This window comes from Bombus fervidus, chromosome 11 (assembly GCF_041682495.2).
Source record: "Bombus fervidus isolate BK054 chromosome 11, iyBomFerv1, whole genome shotgun sequence".
Lineage (NCBI taxonomy): Eukaryota > Metazoa > Arthropoda > Insecta > Hymenoptera > Apidae > Bombus > Bombus fervidus.
In genome coordinates, this window is record NC_091527.1 from 6,293,036 (window position 1) to 6,310,708 (window position 17,673).

At 35.5% G+C, this 17,673-nt stretch overlaps 3 protein-coding genes across 6 annotated transcripts; 1 reads left to right on the top strand and 2 right to left on the bottom strand.

Annotated features, from left to right (window-relative positions):
• The first annotated feature begins 235 nt into the window (after nucleotides 1-235).
• Nucleotides 236-3,818, top strand: LOC139992106 (dnaJ protein homolog 1). Its single transcript, XM_072012651.1, has 2 exons — nucleotides 236-454; nucleotides 1,788-3,818. Exon 2 carries the CDS (start codon nucleotides 1,799-1,801, stop codon nucleotides 2,858-2,860), a length of 1,062 nt encoding a protein of 353 aa, XP_071868752.1. The 5' UTR covers nucleotides 236-454; nucleotides 1,788-1,798; the 3' UTR covers nucleotides 2,861-3,818.
• Nucleotides 3,063-7,477, bottom strand: Stl (ADAMTS metallopeptidase stall). Its single transcript, XM_072012635.1, has 4 exons — nucleotides 7,102-7,477; nucleotides 6,630-6,839; nucleotides 5,782-6,560; nucleotides 3,063-5,637 (listed from the first exon to the last, which is right to left on the bottom strand). Exons 1-4 carry the CDS (start codon nucleotides 7,249-7,251, stop codon nucleotides 4,458-4,460), a joined length of 2,319 nt encoding a protein of 772 aa, XP_071868736.1. The 5' UTR covers nucleotides 7,252-7,477; the 3' UTR covers nucleotides 3,063-4,457.
• Nucleotides 7,478-7,636: 159 nt separating this feature from the next.
• On the bottom strand, nucleotides 7,637-17,640 carry Gpp (DOT1 like histone lysine methyltransferase grappa). 4 transcript variants are annotated; one of them, XM_072012628.1, is made up of 11 exons: nucleotides 17,034-17,640; nucleotides 15,960-16,139; nucleotides 15,560-15,886; nucleotides 15,201-15,468; nucleotides 14,454-15,129; nucleotides 13,901-14,372; nucleotides 13,171-13,794; nucleotides 12,682-13,109; nucleotides 12,364-12,597; nucleotides 12,030-12,247; nucleotides 7,637-10,478 (listed from the first exon to the last, which is right to left on the bottom strand). In XM_072012628.1, exons 1-11 carry the CDS (start codon nucleotides 17,109-17,111, stop codon nucleotides 10,018-10,020), a joined length of 3,966 nt encoding a protein of 1,321 aa, XP_071868729.1. In that variant the 5' UTR covers nucleotides 17,112-17,640; the 3' UTR covers nucleotides 7,637-10,017. The 4 variants fall into 4 exon arrangements, with proteins under 4 accessions (XP_071868729.1, XP_071868728.1, XP_071868727.1 ...); XM_072012627.1 differs by having other exon boundaries at nucleotides 12,030-12,250; XM_072012626.1 differs by having other exon boundaries at nucleotides 12,030-12,280.
• Between the last annotated feature and the right edge of the window lie 33 nt (nucleotides 17,641-17,673).

Below are 17,673 nucleotides of genomic sequence, written 5' to 3' on the forward strand. Positions count from 1 at the left end.
TTTCCGTCCAACAGAGTTAAATGTGCAAAATTATTGTTATTTGCCAAAGTAATATAAACTGTATTCAATATATATTGCTAGTATATTATTTACTGAATACATCGTTTATTTATCATGGTGTCGATATTATGTTTCATAAAGCGCGCGCGATTTTCGGTCACGTTTTCAATCTATAACTAGGAGTGGGGATTACTGACGTCATTAAATAAGTGCTACGGAACTGCCGTCGACCCATTCTCGAAAGTTCCGGAAGCCACTAGAAGGAAAGTTTGTATATATGGACTGCACAGCTTACGCGACACTTTAGTACGTAAAGAGAGGTGTTAAATGTTGTTTCATCCAATCTGTCAGAAACAAACATTTCATCAGACTGCTTAACGTTTTTTCAGAAATCTCAGTGAATTAGTGCCAATTGGATTTTCTAATTTATCAAGCGATAACAAGAACAGCAACGGTAAGTTTCGAATGAAAATCATCAACGATAAATACTACCGTAGGGTGTTCCTTGGATTCTGTCAGATGTTCGTGAGGAAATAAAATGGGCGATCCGCGATGGGGAGTCATTCCAGTATATTCGTAGCATAATTTTATAGTAGATAAATGTTTCAAGGTGGAGATTAGGGTAGCCATCGTGGACACAGTAGAATTTATTTTTACGCTGCTCGCAATTGTTGCACGTTTGTAGGAGCGGACACGTTCGTCGCTTGTACGCGCTCATCATTGCCAGAAATAGATATCGGTGAAATACGTACGTGGGTGTGCGTTAGAGAGACATCCATACTTCTTTTCTCGAGAATATGCGAAAAAATGGCAGATCATTGGCATTATCGTATTTGGTACCTATATACCATTGTTCATTCTCCGTCTCCCGATAGTTGGGAGAACGGAGCAGGTTTCCTACTCTCATGTTTTTACGAGTTTAATTCGATAGTAAACGCAATCTATAAAACCAACTGTTCTTCAAACTTTCAAATTTCTAGAGTTATGTAGCCTTTTCACAATTACTTGTTTTCTCGATTGCAAAACCTATGCGTCATATAATAGTAGTATTAGTACTAGGATACAAAGTTTGACCGTACCGTGAAAGATTTCGATAAAGCACTCAAGATTTCGTTTGATAAATTTTTGTAGACATTTCGTTAGTCTAAATCAATAACCTCCAATACAATTATGTAAAGTTATGTAAATATGAAAGTAAGATGGAACTGAAAATCATGATTTTTATATATGTATATAATAAAAGAGAATATATTTTGTATTTCCTAAAGTAATTTGTAAAAGACAAAAACAGTTCTTTGTGTTGTATGACGTCGAAATCGTACTTGAAACTTCAGAAAGAGCCGCACTTTTATGGTCACGTTGCGTTAAACATCGTTTCCCAAATCGTCGATATAGAACATTATACGGACTCTCGAAAAACGTGTTTTGCAATGATGTAATATTTCGCTTGGATCACACATTGTTATGTATGTAATGTTCGCGATATATGCAGCAGTGTAATTTTGAATAGAATGTAATATGTATGACTTTCCACAAAAAAATAACTTACAAAATGCTTCATATACGTCATAAATCTACTTACAGTTTAATAGAAAACAATTTAAGTAAATTGAAGTAATTTCTTATAATTAGATGATTTAGAAAAATACCATAAAAAGAGATTTATGAAATGTAATTTGATAATTGTAAATAAAAGACAATAAATTGATTCTTTGTTTCAACAAATTTGTATTTTTTATTTTTACACAAACAATATATCAATCTTCCTTTTATTTAAATTGTTCCAGATCTGTAACCAATGGGGAAAGATTACTATAAAATATTGGGCATAAGCAAAATTGCCAGTGACGATGAGATCAAAAAAGCCTACAGAAAGTTAGCTTTAAAGTATCATCCTGATAAAAACAGGAGTGCTGGGGCAGAGGAGAAGTTCAAGGAAATAGCTGAAGCTTATGAAGTACTTTCTGATGCTAAAAAGAGGGAAGTATATGACAAATTTGGAGAGGAAGGATTAAAGGGAGGAGCTGGAACAGCAGGAGGAGGTGGTGGTGGCACGACATATACTTTCCATGGAGATCCAAAAGCAACGTTTGCTCAATTCTTTGGTTCTGCTAGTCCTTTCCAAACATTTTTTGAATTTGGAGGTCCTATAGGCAACCGGGTTTTCACTTTCCACGATGATGATATGGACATAGACGATCCACTTGGACTAGGAGTTGGACCACAACGTCAAGGTCAAGGTGGAGCTTTTAGGTCACATTCTTTCAACTTTGTGGGATCTAATTCTGGCAGAGGAGGCAATAAAGATCGTGCCCAAGACCCTGCTATCGAGCATGATCTGTATATCAGTTTAGAAGAGATTCTACGTGGTTGTACAAAGAAAATGAAAATCTCCAAACGAGTTGTTCAGCAAGATGGCTCTACCAAAAAGGAAGACAAGGTTCTCACAATTAATGTAAAACCTGGATGGAAAGCTGGCACTAAGATAACGTTCCAAAAAGAGGGTGACCAAGGCCGTGGAAAGGTTCCAGCAGATATTGTTTTCATCATCAGAGATAAACCACATCCTCTTTTTAGAAGGGAAGGGAGTGATATACGATACACTTGCAAACTAAGTCTGAAACAAGCTTTATGCGGTACTATCATTGAAGTTCCTACGCTTACTGGCGAAAAAATCAACTTAAATTTGACAAGAGAAATTGTAAAACCCAATATGGTTAGGAGGATTCAAGGTCATGGCCTACCATTCCCAAAGGAACCATCAAGGAAAGGTGATCTGCTGGTCTCGTTCGACATCAAATTTCCCGACACATTAACGCAAAGTGCGAGGGACATATTGTACGATACTCTACCGAATTGAACACAGAATTAAGAAGAAAAAAAAGCATGGATAATTGTCATCACAACGACAGTCCTCTAATCGTCCCAATTGACGAGAATAAACACTCGTGTACGTTCTAGTACATAAATGCGTGGTTAGAGAGCTGTGAACAAATATTTGTTGACGCGATGCAAATAATAATTTTATCTTCTAGCTAGGAAAATGTGGTTTTCAATTAGTCAAATGTAAATCAGGTTTTTGATTTGGGTTTAGGCAAATTTATGTTTGTTATAATTCGAAAGAGTAAAACAAATGACCATTGCTTTCGTAGTGCAGTGAAACGTATTTTGCCTTTACATGCGGGAAGAAAGATCCTAAAATATTGAATAAGACCGAATATATTTACGTTAAGTTATATGATTTAACAGTGCAAGTCTGTTAGAATGCAATTCTGTATGAATGTGACTTGCTTAATTTTGTTTATTCTGTACATTCAGAGTATGTATTATGTATTACGGTGAATGAATGTGTGTTTGCGTATGCGTATATGATCTGTAAGTATTCTTTAATGTAAATGCGTATAGCGCGCCTGATTTGTATGAGCGGTAAATCTGCGGAAGTATGACAAATTGAGCCCACCATCATTGTGTTCCAATCGTCTTATTTCGTCTTTTGTTCTCTTATTCCATCATTCATATACATATTGTAATTCGATTCTTCCCATTTTCGATGAATTACAAGTACGTACATAGGTACGTAAGTATATAGTAGAAAAAATTAAATTTGTATATTCAAACAACAAATTGTACCTTGCTCATTAATTTCCTTCAATTTCACGGTGACTGGATGGAGATTTTTGTCATATGAAAGCACATGTATGTATAAACAACTATTTGTAATATCGGGCTGATTGTTTTCTTATGTAACGCGTTTTATTAATTTTAATGGTTGGTTAATTATTTGTACGCTAAAATAATATCGATACAATTAAGTGACACGATTTTGTATTTTTATTCAGTCCTTTTGTCTCATGATCGCTCCTACGCTGGATATAACATCGGGACACTCCTAAAATAGACAGCGAAGTAGGTGACGTCATCGTCCTATCTCCCGAGGCCTGAGATACTTTCACATACAACTGCGTAGTGAAACAGTAGAATTTCTGTGTAAATATGCATGTACATAATATATTCACGTATGAGGTTTACACCCTTCATTTTTCTACATGTGTTTCTCATACCTACATACATATATATATTGGTGTATAATTTATTGGTATATTTATATTTATACTGCATTATATAAAGTAAAGAATACGATTGATTAATAATGAGAAACCGCAAGAATATATGTATGAACACTTTGCTTTCAATATTAATAATTTGAATTCTCTTAGAAACTTTTTTTTTCTTCTTTCTCTTTTATCGATCTTTCTTTTTTTTACATCAATCAGTAATTAGACTTGATATCGTTATCTTATCAATCACCTACGTTAAAGATTGACATGATAAAGAAATACTATAATAACTATAATTTATCAAAATTAGATGATGGTACTGAAATCAATAAAAAATACTTAACAAAAATAAATAAAAGAATTAGACAAAATGAAGAATCCATTAGAAAATTATTTCTGTTATTCTCTTATCCGATACGATGACTCAAAGGATGTTTCCTCCGTTGGTTTCATCAGTTCTACGTAATCTTTATCGATCCACTCGTCCTCGTCTGGCGGAAACCCAATACCGTACGACAGGGAAGTCAAGAGGGGCAATCCGTCGGGGCCCAAGCTCAAATACTTAATCACCTGATTGTCAAGACGAAGCCTTCCGGCGTGTGCATTTTGAGGGCCGAACTCAATGTCGTTGTTCCTCTGCCGATCATTTTGCAGCGTTTTATCGAAACGAATACTCTCTGGCAGACAGTGGTGCTGGCGACAAAAATAATTTTGTCCCTCCTCGACATGACACCATGTCCCATCTGGAAAGTATGGGTCAAGGCCAAGGTCGTTTAATTCCACGCGCGGCGTGTAATAAGATGCTATGTCTTTTCGCCGACAGAATATAGCGCAGGCCATCCATGGCCTTTCGGGTTCGTGCGGCGCTTGTAGCCCACCACCCTTCGCATCCAATTCTGGCAATCTTTCGCTGAACTCTCCGCACCTCAGTGCCGCGAACTCGCTCATGCTCTTGCGCTTCTTCTTGCATAGATTATCGTCTTTGCAAAGAACTACGTCATAGTGCAATCCTTGGCAACCGGTTTCTGTGTTCTTTGGCATTGGCCTGTCGCAGTATCGTCGTCTAGTTTGAGCGCCGGTCGATTTCATCAGGCATCCACTTTTACAGGACCCTGTTTTCCATTCACTCCATCCTCCCTGTTGAATAAAATCGGGGTTCATTTGTAGGGCGTTTTTACATTCACCACCGCGGCACTCTTTGCCTGGTGCACAGTAAGTTCCATCTAGAGCAGGTCCAGCGAAATAGTATCCGTTTCTATGCGGAGTCTTACACTGTAGCGACTCGCAGACTTTATACAACGTGGCTACAGTAGCGTCTTTATCGCGGAGCAGCACTTCACATTGTCTTTTAGCGGTCCATTCTCTGCCTGGTAGATTGAAAAACTTGTTGTGATCCAATCGACTGTTTACAGGTGAAGATGGCCTGTCTTTCAGACAGGGTTTCGTATATGGAAGCTTTTGAACCACATCGCGACTGCATTCTGACCAAGCGGTCTCGCCGTTGATACCTCTACTAGGAGACATTATATAGCCATCCTTTGGACACGTGTTTCCAGTCGAATCGTGATGCATCCCTAAACTTTTTAGGAGAGAATCATTAATCAATGTTATCCAGATATTTCTTCTTAACATTTTTGTAGGAAAATTTCATTTAAGTTCGTTCGCGTTAAGAGATTTCGAAAATTAGAAAAGAGAACTAGACTAAGAGAACGAATGAACTTACTTATGTCCGATTTCATGAGCTGCTATATAAACAGACGTGAACCCTGCCGATGGAAATGGTTTTCCAAATTGATTCGTCACGCCTAACTCAGCAATAACGCAAGAATATTGTTTGATGCACAATCCACCTACTACTGCCAGACCCATAGTGGCACTATTTTTTTGCCCAGCCTCCACAACATAGAAATCCAAACCAGAAACGTACAAACCCATGTCCCAATGATTAGGATGAAATTCATCCTCCGGATTCTCCTTCATCGCGTAATTGCAAAAAGAATCCAATAATTTTCCTCGTTCGCCATCGTGATGCGGTAGAACACGTGGCTGTTTTTGCATAATCTCCAATCTAACGAGGGAAATATCGATTGCAGTTCCTAAACTCGGATGATGATAAATTGCCTGTACACCGTTTATGTAAGCTAATAGCATGTCGATGATTTTCTCGTCGTTTCTATCAAAAAATGGTGAAAAGATATTGTAGCCAGTCTCGTCAAAGAACAATGCCAATTCTAATGTCAAAGCATCGTTTATGTTATTTCTGTTGATATTTTCAAGTGGTTCTATGATCTCATTTCCATCTGTTAAATAATTATGAAGTTGAGTAGAATAATCTGAATCATCTTCGAAAAACGTGAAAGAACTGTAAGTTCTTCTGACGATATGAGGCTCTCCAAACATTTCTGAACGTCGTCGTATGTAATGATCATGGAAAAATGAGATATCCTGACTCTGAAGCGGTGTAATCTCTAATGTGGTGTTCTTTAGAAAAATGAGACCATGCTGTGATAAAAAAAGCGCTTGTTTTACGAAATGTCTTTCTTTCTAATGTTTCGGAATTTCAATACTGACCACACCATGCTCTCCACAAAAACTCACTGCCGCGGAACTAAGATCATCTCGATGAAGGTAATGACACGAGATTGGTTTACTAAGCTCTAACTCTTCCATGATATCTGTATCGCTGTGCTTCCAAACTTTAAATTGAGGTGCTGTGATTTTATCGTTTCTGTGTAACATTAGTTCGACCGATTGGTCGAACGCTTTGAAGCTTAGAGGCATCTGTAATTTATCGATGAAATAACTTATAACGCACAATGATGTTATCTTTATAGAAAGAATATTATTAATTGAATAAACTGTATTAATAAAATTATTTTACTGTAAAACTTATTTTGAAAATGTCACGTTTTTTAATTTGCGTATCGCATGCAAATTATAAAAAGGCAAGTGTTGACTTTAATCCAATGCGCATACAGTGAACGTGCAAATTTTGTAAATTATATACGTATATAAAAATAAAGATGTTGCAATAGATAACTACCTCTGCGCTATCTTCCGCATTCCATAATGGTAATAAAACAATTTCAATGTCCTGCATGTTTCGAGCGTAAGCTAATCGGAATAAAAGCAGTAGAACAGTTTCTAATACGAAGGCCATGGTGCACGTTATAAAATTCAAGTTCAAGTACATAGAAGAGCGACAAACTTGTTCTTATATACGCGTGTGAGTGCACGGGTTGCGAAACCCGTATATCGTTTATCTTTTGCAAAAGCATAATATATATACAATACGAGATGCATGCTGGCACCTGTATTGCCAATGTCATTGACACTGAGATTTGAATGAATTATGTAATAATAATGTAGGAGTTCTACGTGAATGTTCATCGAGGTGCATAGGAAACGGAATTCATAGGAAGTTGATAACTTTTTTTTTGTCGTAAATACCGTTTTCTATATAACTTACATGTATACATTAAATGATAGTACAGAATATACAGCTTCTTCTTTTTTTTTTTTTTTTTTAATGAACGTGATAATAGCATTGTCAATGGAACGATTAAAGATTTAATAAATTAAGATAAAAATGTGGTATATTTCAATGCATTGGTTACTCGATGTACAAAACAGATACTGTATGAAATATAATCTGTTCAGGTAGAACTTTGTACTTTGTTGCATTATATCTACAGATACTGTTTACATCTGTTTCTCGGTTCTATAAAATCGTGTTAATGATCATTTCTTGTGTATATATGTATATTTCAACCATTGTTCGCTCACGCAGCAAATCAATGAATTACCCTAACAAACTTACTAACGTGTCCTTTCATTTACAACAAAAGTGTGTATTATTGCATAGATAACAATTAACATAATCAGGCAACATCGTAATAAATTTCTTTTACCCCCATTGATATACGCTTAAAAATGCATTTACCATTCTATACTGTTTTTCTCTCTTATTACCTCAACAAAATGGTAACAATACAACATCGGTATTATTTTCATTTTATCACCATTTCTTAAGTTTCGTTTCGTTCTTCTTCTTTTATTACTGCAGTGATAAATCACGCAAATGGAAGGTAGGAATGAAAGAGAAAATATGCTTGTTACAAAAACCTTAGTATTAAAATATTTCAATAGAAACAATAAATAATAATAATGATCAATAATAAAATTAAAGAAGTTTTTCGGCAGTGTATATAACATGCTAAACTTGGCAGGTGCCTACATCGTTATTTAATTATATCGTACTAATGTATAAGAGGGTTATTAAATAATTTGATAACTAATTACAATCATGTACGAGGAGCGGTCGATTTTCTTCTAAACTCCCTTTTCTTTTCTTTTTTCTTACAATTGTTGACAGTTACTCGGTTGTTTCTTTCTCTCATTTTTACAAACTTTCTGCTATATTTACGACACAATGACTAAAAAATCTTTTATACAATGTAAATGCGCGTATTTTTTAAAAGGTACGTCGCATTTTATTTACAAATCGAATCTTGTATTCACCAGCGAGATTATTTTAAGTCTGATCAAACTCTGCTGGGAAAATTTCTTTATTTAAACTCTCGTGGAGAGGTTGTTCTTTGGATTATTTTGCACAATCTTAAAAATCAGTAAATTTGTGCCAAAAAAAGAAACAAAAACAAAAAAGAAAGATGAGTTAGATTTAACTTCCGGTTAGTGAAATGACTATTCTTCGCTGTCTGTCGTCATATTCGTTTATGAGCAACAGTGAACACTTCGATAACTGCATCCTCCGGAAACAATTGGGGGATACAGAGCTGCGTATAAAATATGCAGCGAATATTTGCTACGAACACACATAGGTTTTGGTAGCTTCTTTTCTTTCCTTTTTGTGAACTAGTTACGTTAGCTACGACGCCCATAATATATGGTAGATTTTTTACACAGCACTTTTCTTTACCTTACTACATTTTACATGTGTTAGTCACATACCATAATTATAGACGAATCCATTTACAAATTGTTTAACTCTTCCTTTTCTTTTTTTTTTTACGGAATATAATCTCTATGGTATTAGCATATATTTTATGAAGGCAAACACATTCTCACCGTATGTCCATATATCAAATCGACAATGATTATCTTCTAAATTGTTTTTTTTTCTTTCATCAAAAAATGTAGTAGTTAATATTAACTTCAAATGCTTATCAGTGAGTAATGTATAACAGCGTCTTTGACGTTCTTCGGTATTTCACGTTTTAATATACGCGTGCGTATACGGTTAAATATTAAATAGATTTTACTATCGAAATGTAGCATTTCGAAAAAATTTCATAGTACTTTTAGCCTTGTGATCAAGGTCTCCGTTAAATAAATAAATATTTGGATGAAATATATAAAAGGCAAATTATAGAACATCTCATTTCACTGAGTTATTTCTTATTCTTTAGTCCAAAGGAAAAAAATAATTAAAAAACAAAAATTTTTAAGTTGAATACAAGTACCACGACTTCTAGCTGAATCATAGTCTTATACTGCAACAATATACATGTATGTTTCAAAATAATTTAGAATTGTCTTAAACGCTACATTACGAAAAACAAGAACGAAAGCAGAAAATAATATTTCTACTATGAAACGAAATAATACACGAATAAAACTCTATTTATCTGAATCCACGTAGAAACAAACAGTTCATATAACTGCAGTTCACTGACTCTTCCCACTACCTACAATTTCATTCAAATAATATGACTTCATACTCATGGATAAATAGAACGTAAATAAAACTTGGATACATAGAATCGCTAACTAAAGCTTCCTTGCAAAGATGGTGTTCGATAAATGGAGTTTTATTGCATCTGTAACTAAAGAAATATAGACTTGCATTCAACTCATTTCTGTCAATCAAAACATAAGGTACAACCCGTTAAAAAGCTTAACATACTAGTTTATGAAGACACGCTGTATAAAAAATTGATTAAGATTGTTCGTCATTCGAAGGCCATTGTCCTGAATGATTCCAATCCCAATCCTTGCCTTTAGGACGAAACTTACTGGTACTCCCAGAGTTGTTCCAATCTCTATGAAAAAACTTTTTCTTAAAATGATGTCGTTCCGTATCTGGATGACGTTGATATTTTAGAGGCACCGAGGATGTGCTACTGCTACTACTGCTGTTACTGCTCGTACTACTACTGTTGGAGGGATTTGGTGGGCGAGGACTGGTCGGTGAAGGTGTACGTGGAGGTCCCAGTGCTTCGTCTGGCGACGGGATCACCGGTGGAGGTCCCGTCACCGTGCTGTCCGATCCTAAACCACTGTCAGGACTTGTATTTACTCCCTCTGTAGATCTTCTTCGCTTGTCCAACTCTGTCGAGGCGAATGCAACCAGTCTATCAAATCCAGAACTGATACGATCTTGCCAATCCGCTTCTCCGTCTGCAAAATGAACTCCATGTAGATGCACTGCTTACACGCTCTAAGACGATACAACGTATTTTCATAAAAATAAGCCAATAACCCTTCTCAATAATCGTACAGTAAGGTATATTTGTATAATTGTAATTGTTATTTTGTCATACCTTATATGCACTATGCACATACGTGTTAAATCATAGTTATTGTGTAATAAAATGATTCTATTGGTAAAATAGTATATTATCTGTACTGTGTATGGAGATATTATTTTAAAGATAGTGTATAAGAAGTAGTACTGCTTGAAATAAAATTGTCAATAGAGATAAATGCTACGATGTAAATGTTTATCATGTAGTTAGTAAATGTCAGTTGTTTTATTTTTGTTATGCAAATAAAAAATAAAATGTGCGATATTTATCATGTACAGTACCTTGTAAAATCCACTTCATCTTTTCTTGTACAACGCATATAACTACTCAATGAAAGAAACACTACATTAATCGCATTTTATATATTATGCCATCATGCAGAAAAGCATGCAAAAATTATAAAAACCCATCAACTAAATATACAGTATTTTTATATAAATCTAACATGCTCCATCTGTTCTTAAGTACCTTGTTATGCATAAGTAGGCTGTAAATTGTGAAATAACCTTTATTATTGTTTTTACCAAAAAAATTTCTTGAGTCTGGCTTATTTTCATGGAAAATTTATTATATTATATAGATAATATATCTAATATTTATATAATATAAAAAATACATAAGAAAGCTAAAAATCTAAATCTGCATTTTATCGAATGGCTGTAATAACACTAATATAAAAAAGGAATTTTGAACAACTCCTGTGGGATAACTCACCAGCAACCACGAACCAACCCACAGGCAGCCGTACTTTTTGATTTCTCCCTCTGAATGTGTCTCAATCTCTAATAAAACAAGCTTCAAGGGTTGTGAGTGAGATTGAGTATGTGACAGACAGATCTAACCAACAAACAGCTACAGTGCATCTAACAAATACAGCAAACAACAACAAAAATAAATATAAATAAAGATCAAGTACCAGCTCCATAAGATAAGGGAAACCATAGAGAATGATTGTAAACCATTAGTGCATAAAAAAACTAATAAAAGGTGCATAGCAGAAACTAATACGATAGTGTCTTAAAAAAGATAAAGCAAGGTGTTTAGAGTATAGATTCTGTATAGTAAAGATTTAGAGTATTGATGAGTAGAGTAAATACACTTTGTGTACAGTAAAGTCAAAATGCTAATTGTGGAATGTAAAAGCGAAATATATTTGCATTAATTTCAAGATATTTTTTTCTATTCCGTTGCTGGATTGTTAACTTGTATTGCTATTTTATATTGCTGTGATCATATCGTAAAAATTAGTTTTTAGTATTTAGAAATATTTCAAGATTTCAAATATACTCATAATTTTTCTTACAGCCAGTGTGAAAAGCATATTTTAAAACTTGGATATATACATTCCAAAGCATTTCCTACTCTAATACTTTGACAGAATGCATAATAGGAGTAAAATTGAAATATAGAACGTTCCGCTCACCGTCATCGCCAATACCGTTTCGTTGTCTCTGCGTTGTCATTTGGGGCTCATCGACTAGCGGCGTGGACGTATTAGAATGTGGTTCCACGAGAGGACTCAATGGCGCTCCGCTTGTGCTTACTGATGATACCACTGCCTCTGTTTTTAATGACATCGAAGGTTGTGATTGACAAATGGCTGTCACCATACCATTTGTTGTTGTACTGCCATTACTGTTGCTACTGGTTGCATATCGAGGATATGGTTGAAATCTATTACAACAGAAATATATGGGTCAAATCACTTTTCCTAACACAAAAGAAAGGAAAAGAAAAACTAAATAAAATTCTAATACCTTCTAGTTGTAGTCAGTATTGGCTCGGTTTTTGTGTTCTGATTATTTAAAATACGAGCATGTAAAGATGCGGCTAATCCTTCTACTGGCAAAAGCTCGCCGTTTGATGTTGCCTGTGATGTATGTAATGATGGTGGCGGATGGGCCTGTGTGAGTGACTGAGAAGGATTGTCAGAGAAATACGATTCATGATAAGGTTTGATATCTGCACGAGGTAACTGCACTGGTGTGTATCTAAATAAGGAAAAATGAATTATAAAATGGAATTTCTAATTTATAAGAACAGAATTACTGCTAGATAAGCGTATAATATAATACCTTTGTGGTTGTGTTACTGGAGTAAATAACACAGATGATCTTGAAGTAGTGGTAGGAGTACATGTTGAAATGGCAGAAGAAGTTGGAGCGTAACTTGCTACGTGCGCTAGGGTTGATAAGCCAGCATCACCTTCTGCACTAGCTGGTCTACTGATAGGAGAATATACATTTTCTGGCCTTACAATTGCGCTCATATCAACAGCAGCATTTATTATAGATTGGTTGGAAATTTCTAGCGTTCTCTCTATTTCTCCACTGACCAAATCACCAATTGTTCTAGTGCCGAGCAATCCATTTCCTCCTGTTACAATACGATTATCATGACTCGATTGCCTCGAGTCGATTGTTGGCCTATCAGATGGTGTTAAATGAGAGGAAAGACGTTCTTGAGAGAGGTGACGACGAAGTGCTAATTTCGCAGGTGAAACCTATGGAAAAATGGTTTACATATTACATAAAATAATTGAGATAAAATTATTATAATATTACCTGTGTATAATCAGGAGTAGAAACATTTTGTGGCAATGCAATACGTTTTCTATCTTGCTCAGTCTGATTTTGTAATTGCACCTGTAGTTGCATTTGTTGTTGCTTATTTCTATTTTGTTGATCTTCATTTAAAACACTCGTAATGATACTCTTTAACCTATCTTCGAAATTTGCAACCCTAGGAGGCTCCTGAGTTCTATTTGTTGTCTCCTTATTATTTATTTGCGATTGTGAGGACGAAATGGATGGTGAAGTAGTAGAAAAACTGAGAGATGCTTGTGGCAGTCTGGTTCTAGAATTAGTACTGGTACTAGTATTTTGTCTGTTTAATATCCGGCCAGCTTCTATTTGTCTGCCGGTTTCCAAGATCTTTTGCGCCAATATTTCTGGATTATTTTCCTGTATTTTCCCAATATCAGGAACATCAGGCCATTCTTGCGATCTAGAACGTCCTTCTCTATTTTTTCGTGACGATCCGCTCTTTCCATTTTGCTGCTGATGATGATGTTGACTTTGCGAGTGTTTAGAACCTAGTGCCTCTCTTTGTTGCTGAGCTATTGCAGCAACTTGTTTTTCATTGCTTGCTCTTTCCAGAACATTTAGTTCATGTTCCAGTTTGGATACCTGTAAATTTATTAGGATTCAATTTATGTATTTAAACATTTATTCGTATTTAATTGTATAGTATATTTTTTAATAATAAAAATGATGATAAGAACATTCTACCAACCTGACAATGTAATCTTTTACGTTGAGACAAAGTTGCAGAAATTTCTTTCAATATGTAATCCTGAGTAAGTGGTTGTGATGGATTTGATATGCCATTCGTATTTGTGAGACTACTATACTTTTCTTGTAATTCTTGATGTCTAAGCGCAGTTAATCTCGATTGTTCATTTTCCATAGATGCAACCTGGGCCTGTAGCTTACTTGCTTTAGCTTGCAACTGTTTGTGTCTAAGAACTATCTCCTTAGCCTTTGCAAGTAAATCTCCAGGCGATGTCGCATTTATACCTAACTCGGTCATTCTTGCTTTTAAAAGTGCTACACTATCATCAATTAATACCTTTATTTGTTTTTCTAATTGCGCCGCTCTCGATTGTAACTTTGAATTTCTTTCTCTTTCTTTTGCAATATCTGTATTGACTGACACTCTGTACGAAGGAGTTCTCATTGATTCTAACATGAGCATAAATTGGTCCCTGCGTACAAAAATTTATTTGCATAAAGAAATACGTATACAAACAGCATACATATGTATATTTTACAGAAAGCAAAGATACCTGTACAAGTCCAAAAGTATTTGTAATGCGTACGGAGTGGCGGACGGAGCAGGTGGTATACTAAGTTCTTCATGCACAGAGGTGGAATGTGACTGTAATGAAAGTGATAATGAAGACAGCTGTTGGTCCACGCAACCAGGCGCGGGTGGTGGTTTTTTCCCCAAAGCTTGTGGAGATGTACTCAGTAATGTTTGACTATGAAGTAAATCCAAACCAGAAATATTAATTGCTTTCTTGGGCTTTGATTTCTTCACGCCTCTTCCCCTCTGTCTGCCTCTAGCTGGGGGTCTTATACCATTTGATTTTCTATTTAGTTTTCTACGAATCTTATTTGATTGCCGACGATTTTTAATGTTATTCTCATCTGCATCAGAATCGCTATTCGTTCCTTGTTGCTCCGAATGATTCGGGCTTTCTAACTGCCTCGAAAGATCCCGTTTAGCTCTATCACCTCTCTCACCTCTATTTGTAACCTTATTATTATTGTTGGCAGTGTTATTTATCACAGAATCAGAATTTTCATCACCACCTTGCTTGTTATTCTTTAAGCGGTGGAAATAACGTTCTAACTTAGTACGATCAATTACATGTAAATAATAAGACACCGGTTTACCAGTCCACGAGACAGAACCCTTTAATGGTGACATCTCTGATACATGCATTATTGTACCAATATCTGTAAATAAAAAAGATATGTTTGTGACGCTGCACGTATATTGTGTCTTTTATAAAAATATGATACATTACCACTGAGATTTCTATCCGTTATGCGAAAATTGAGGGGGCAAAATGATTTTGACGATACGATTCGTGCTCCATCCCGTAAATCAGCAAATCGTTCTTTCAGTTGATGATCCACCGTTGGACCGAATGCAAAATTATTAACAAACACTATCGTAGCTCCAGTAATGCTTTCACGATGTTCATCAGCTAAAAAATCGCCTTTTACCAAACGATATTCACCGCATCTTTTCCCATACCAATTCAACCATTTACGAAAGTTTACTTCCATACTCTAATATTTGACAAAAATAAGACTTGTACAGATAATATTAATTATTAATTCAACAGTACCGTCTCCAAAATATCTTAAAGAAGTAATGTACCTGTGCATATCTTGATGGTACATCAGCTCTTTCAACTCCAATACAAATTTTGCATAAAGTTGCTGCAGCCATTTGAAGAACCACTTGTCCAACTCCAGATCCCAAGTCAACAAATACATCATCTTCTGTTACATCAATTTGATCAATCATTTGACACACGAGTTCATAACTTGTTTCTCCATACACCTCTGGTGAAAATGGCTCATACTGATTTAATTTGTCTGGTTCCACTACTGCTTGATTATATGTTTGCTGAAGTATATGCCTTAGTAAACCTCGACTAGGTCTTTTATTCAATCTTTGAGATGGTAAACTAGTGCCTTTCTCCTATGTCAAATTATGCTCAATTATTACAAATAAATTATGGATTTAATTAAATATAACTAATTATTTTACTTACCAGCTGAACTAAACTATCAATTGCTCTATTAAATTTGTCACATAAATTTTTCATACTTTCATAATCTCTTGTGTCATAATCACATAAAATGTTATTTTCTAATGGTAGCTTTAGATCTGGCAAATCCTCACAAACCCATCTCATTGTTTCAACAACATCAAGTGCACCATCATGACGATCCTATAATTAATTAATAAAATTCATTTGATTCTCTCTCAAATATATAATTTTCATAAACATTATGTAAAATTCTGTTTTATCTTTTCCTTTTTTTAATAAACTTATTCAGTAACTTAAACATAAATATAAAAATATTTTTTATTTGTCAATATTTTCCAACTTTAGAATTTATACCCTAAATATATTTTATAAAACCATATACAAAGGAATGTACAGGAAATAGAGGATATGTTATATACTAATGAAGATTTATAACCTGCAATAAGGATGATCTTTTATTTGAAATTTCCTACTGTCATAAATCAGTATCCTTTGATTTATGACTCTAATACAAATGTTTTTAAATGTATTTAAACAAATAAATGACTTTACAAATTAAAGTTAATAAAATAATCATTATAACATCAAAATTATATTACTATATTTGTAATTTAACACAGATAACTTATAATTTATGACAATATCCATATTTCATTATTATCTTTATTCACAATAAAGAAACGATTAACCTACAATAAATAATTTATGCAAGGAATTTAAAAGAAACTATTTTGTTTGGAAAAACCAAAGAATCATCATTTTTTTCTCTACATGTATACGTAACAGAGTATACAGTGAACAATTAAGAAACTCATATATAATAACAAATAATTACACGATGTAGAGAATTCGATAATTAAAAAGACTTCCCGATAGAGTAAAATAAACGTGACAACGAGATAAAATAAAGGTGGGAAAAAATCGCGTCGTGCGGTACATATACGATCAGCTGTGAGAGTGAGGGATAAAAGACAGGTCACGTACCAGCATTTTATGTATTTCCAACAATATCACGTAGTATTTCCCAGAGATAGAACAATCACAAATACGTAATTAGGAAAGTCCACTACTCACAGATCCGGATCCGGAGGTGAGGGGCCATTGATAGACGATCGGTTCTGCTCCGGCTGGCGAGTGCAGGCGCAGCTCCATTTTAGCAGGCCCGTCGTCCTCGTCCCCGTCGTCGTCGCCTTCCACTTCTTTAGTAAGTCGTTTCTTTCGAAAGCCCAGCTCAGGATCGTGTGTGACGTAACCACTTGGATTAACCGTTCGGCGGAGGATCGTGGTCGCTCGTCCTCCCCGCACTAGGACACTACCACCACGTAGACGACGCTCGCGGATCCCCCCGCTCCGCGGTTACATCGCCGGACATGAAAAGACACGAAGGGCCACCTCCAGCGACCGTCAATCCACGAGGGCAATCGTTAGCCCGAAAGGCAAGCATCCAACATTCGACGCGACGATGGGGAGAACGAAATGGAGCACGCCAAAACGGCCACCGAAAGGAACACGGAACACGAGGCGCACAACAGAAAAACACTGACAGACTATTGTGCTACTCGCGAAACAGCGGTTTGGGGGGGGGGTGACGACATCAAAACATGGCGTCATGTCTCTTCCTTCTACCGTATCGTGCTCGTGCGGCAGCACATCCGGGTGTTCCGCGCCAACTTACTTTACTGCGCATGCGCCTCTGGAACCGTTGAACTTTCGA

Coding starts and splice junctions, on each gene's coding strand:
- Stl (XM_072012635.1), bottom strand. CDS start 7,251: ATGTACTTGAACTTGAATTTTATAACGTGCACCATGGCCTTCGTATTA. Junction 6,561..6,629: donor TTTGTGGAGAGCATGGTGTG/GTCAGTATTGAA, acceptor TTTTTATCACAG/CATGGTCTCATTTTTCTAAA. Junction 5,638..5,781: donor GCTCATGAAATCGGACATAA/GTAAGTTCATTC, acceptor TCTCCTAAAAAG/TTTAGGGATGCATCACGATT.
- Gpp (XM_072012626.1), bottom strand. CDS start 17,111: ATGGAGCTGCGCCTGCACTCGCCAGCCGGAGCAGAACCGATCGTCTAT. Junction 15,130..15,200: donor AACGGATAGAAATCTCAGTG/GTAATGTATCAT, acceptor TTTTATTTACAG/ATATTGGTACAATAATGCAT. Junction 10,479..12,029: donor AAACGGTATTGGCGATGACG/GTGAGCGGAACG, acceptor TTCATTTTGCAG/ACGGAGAAGCGGATTGGCAA.
- LOC139992106 (XM_072012651.1), top strand. CDS start 1,799: ATGGGGAAAGATTACTATAAAATATTGGGCATAAGCAAAATTGCCAGT.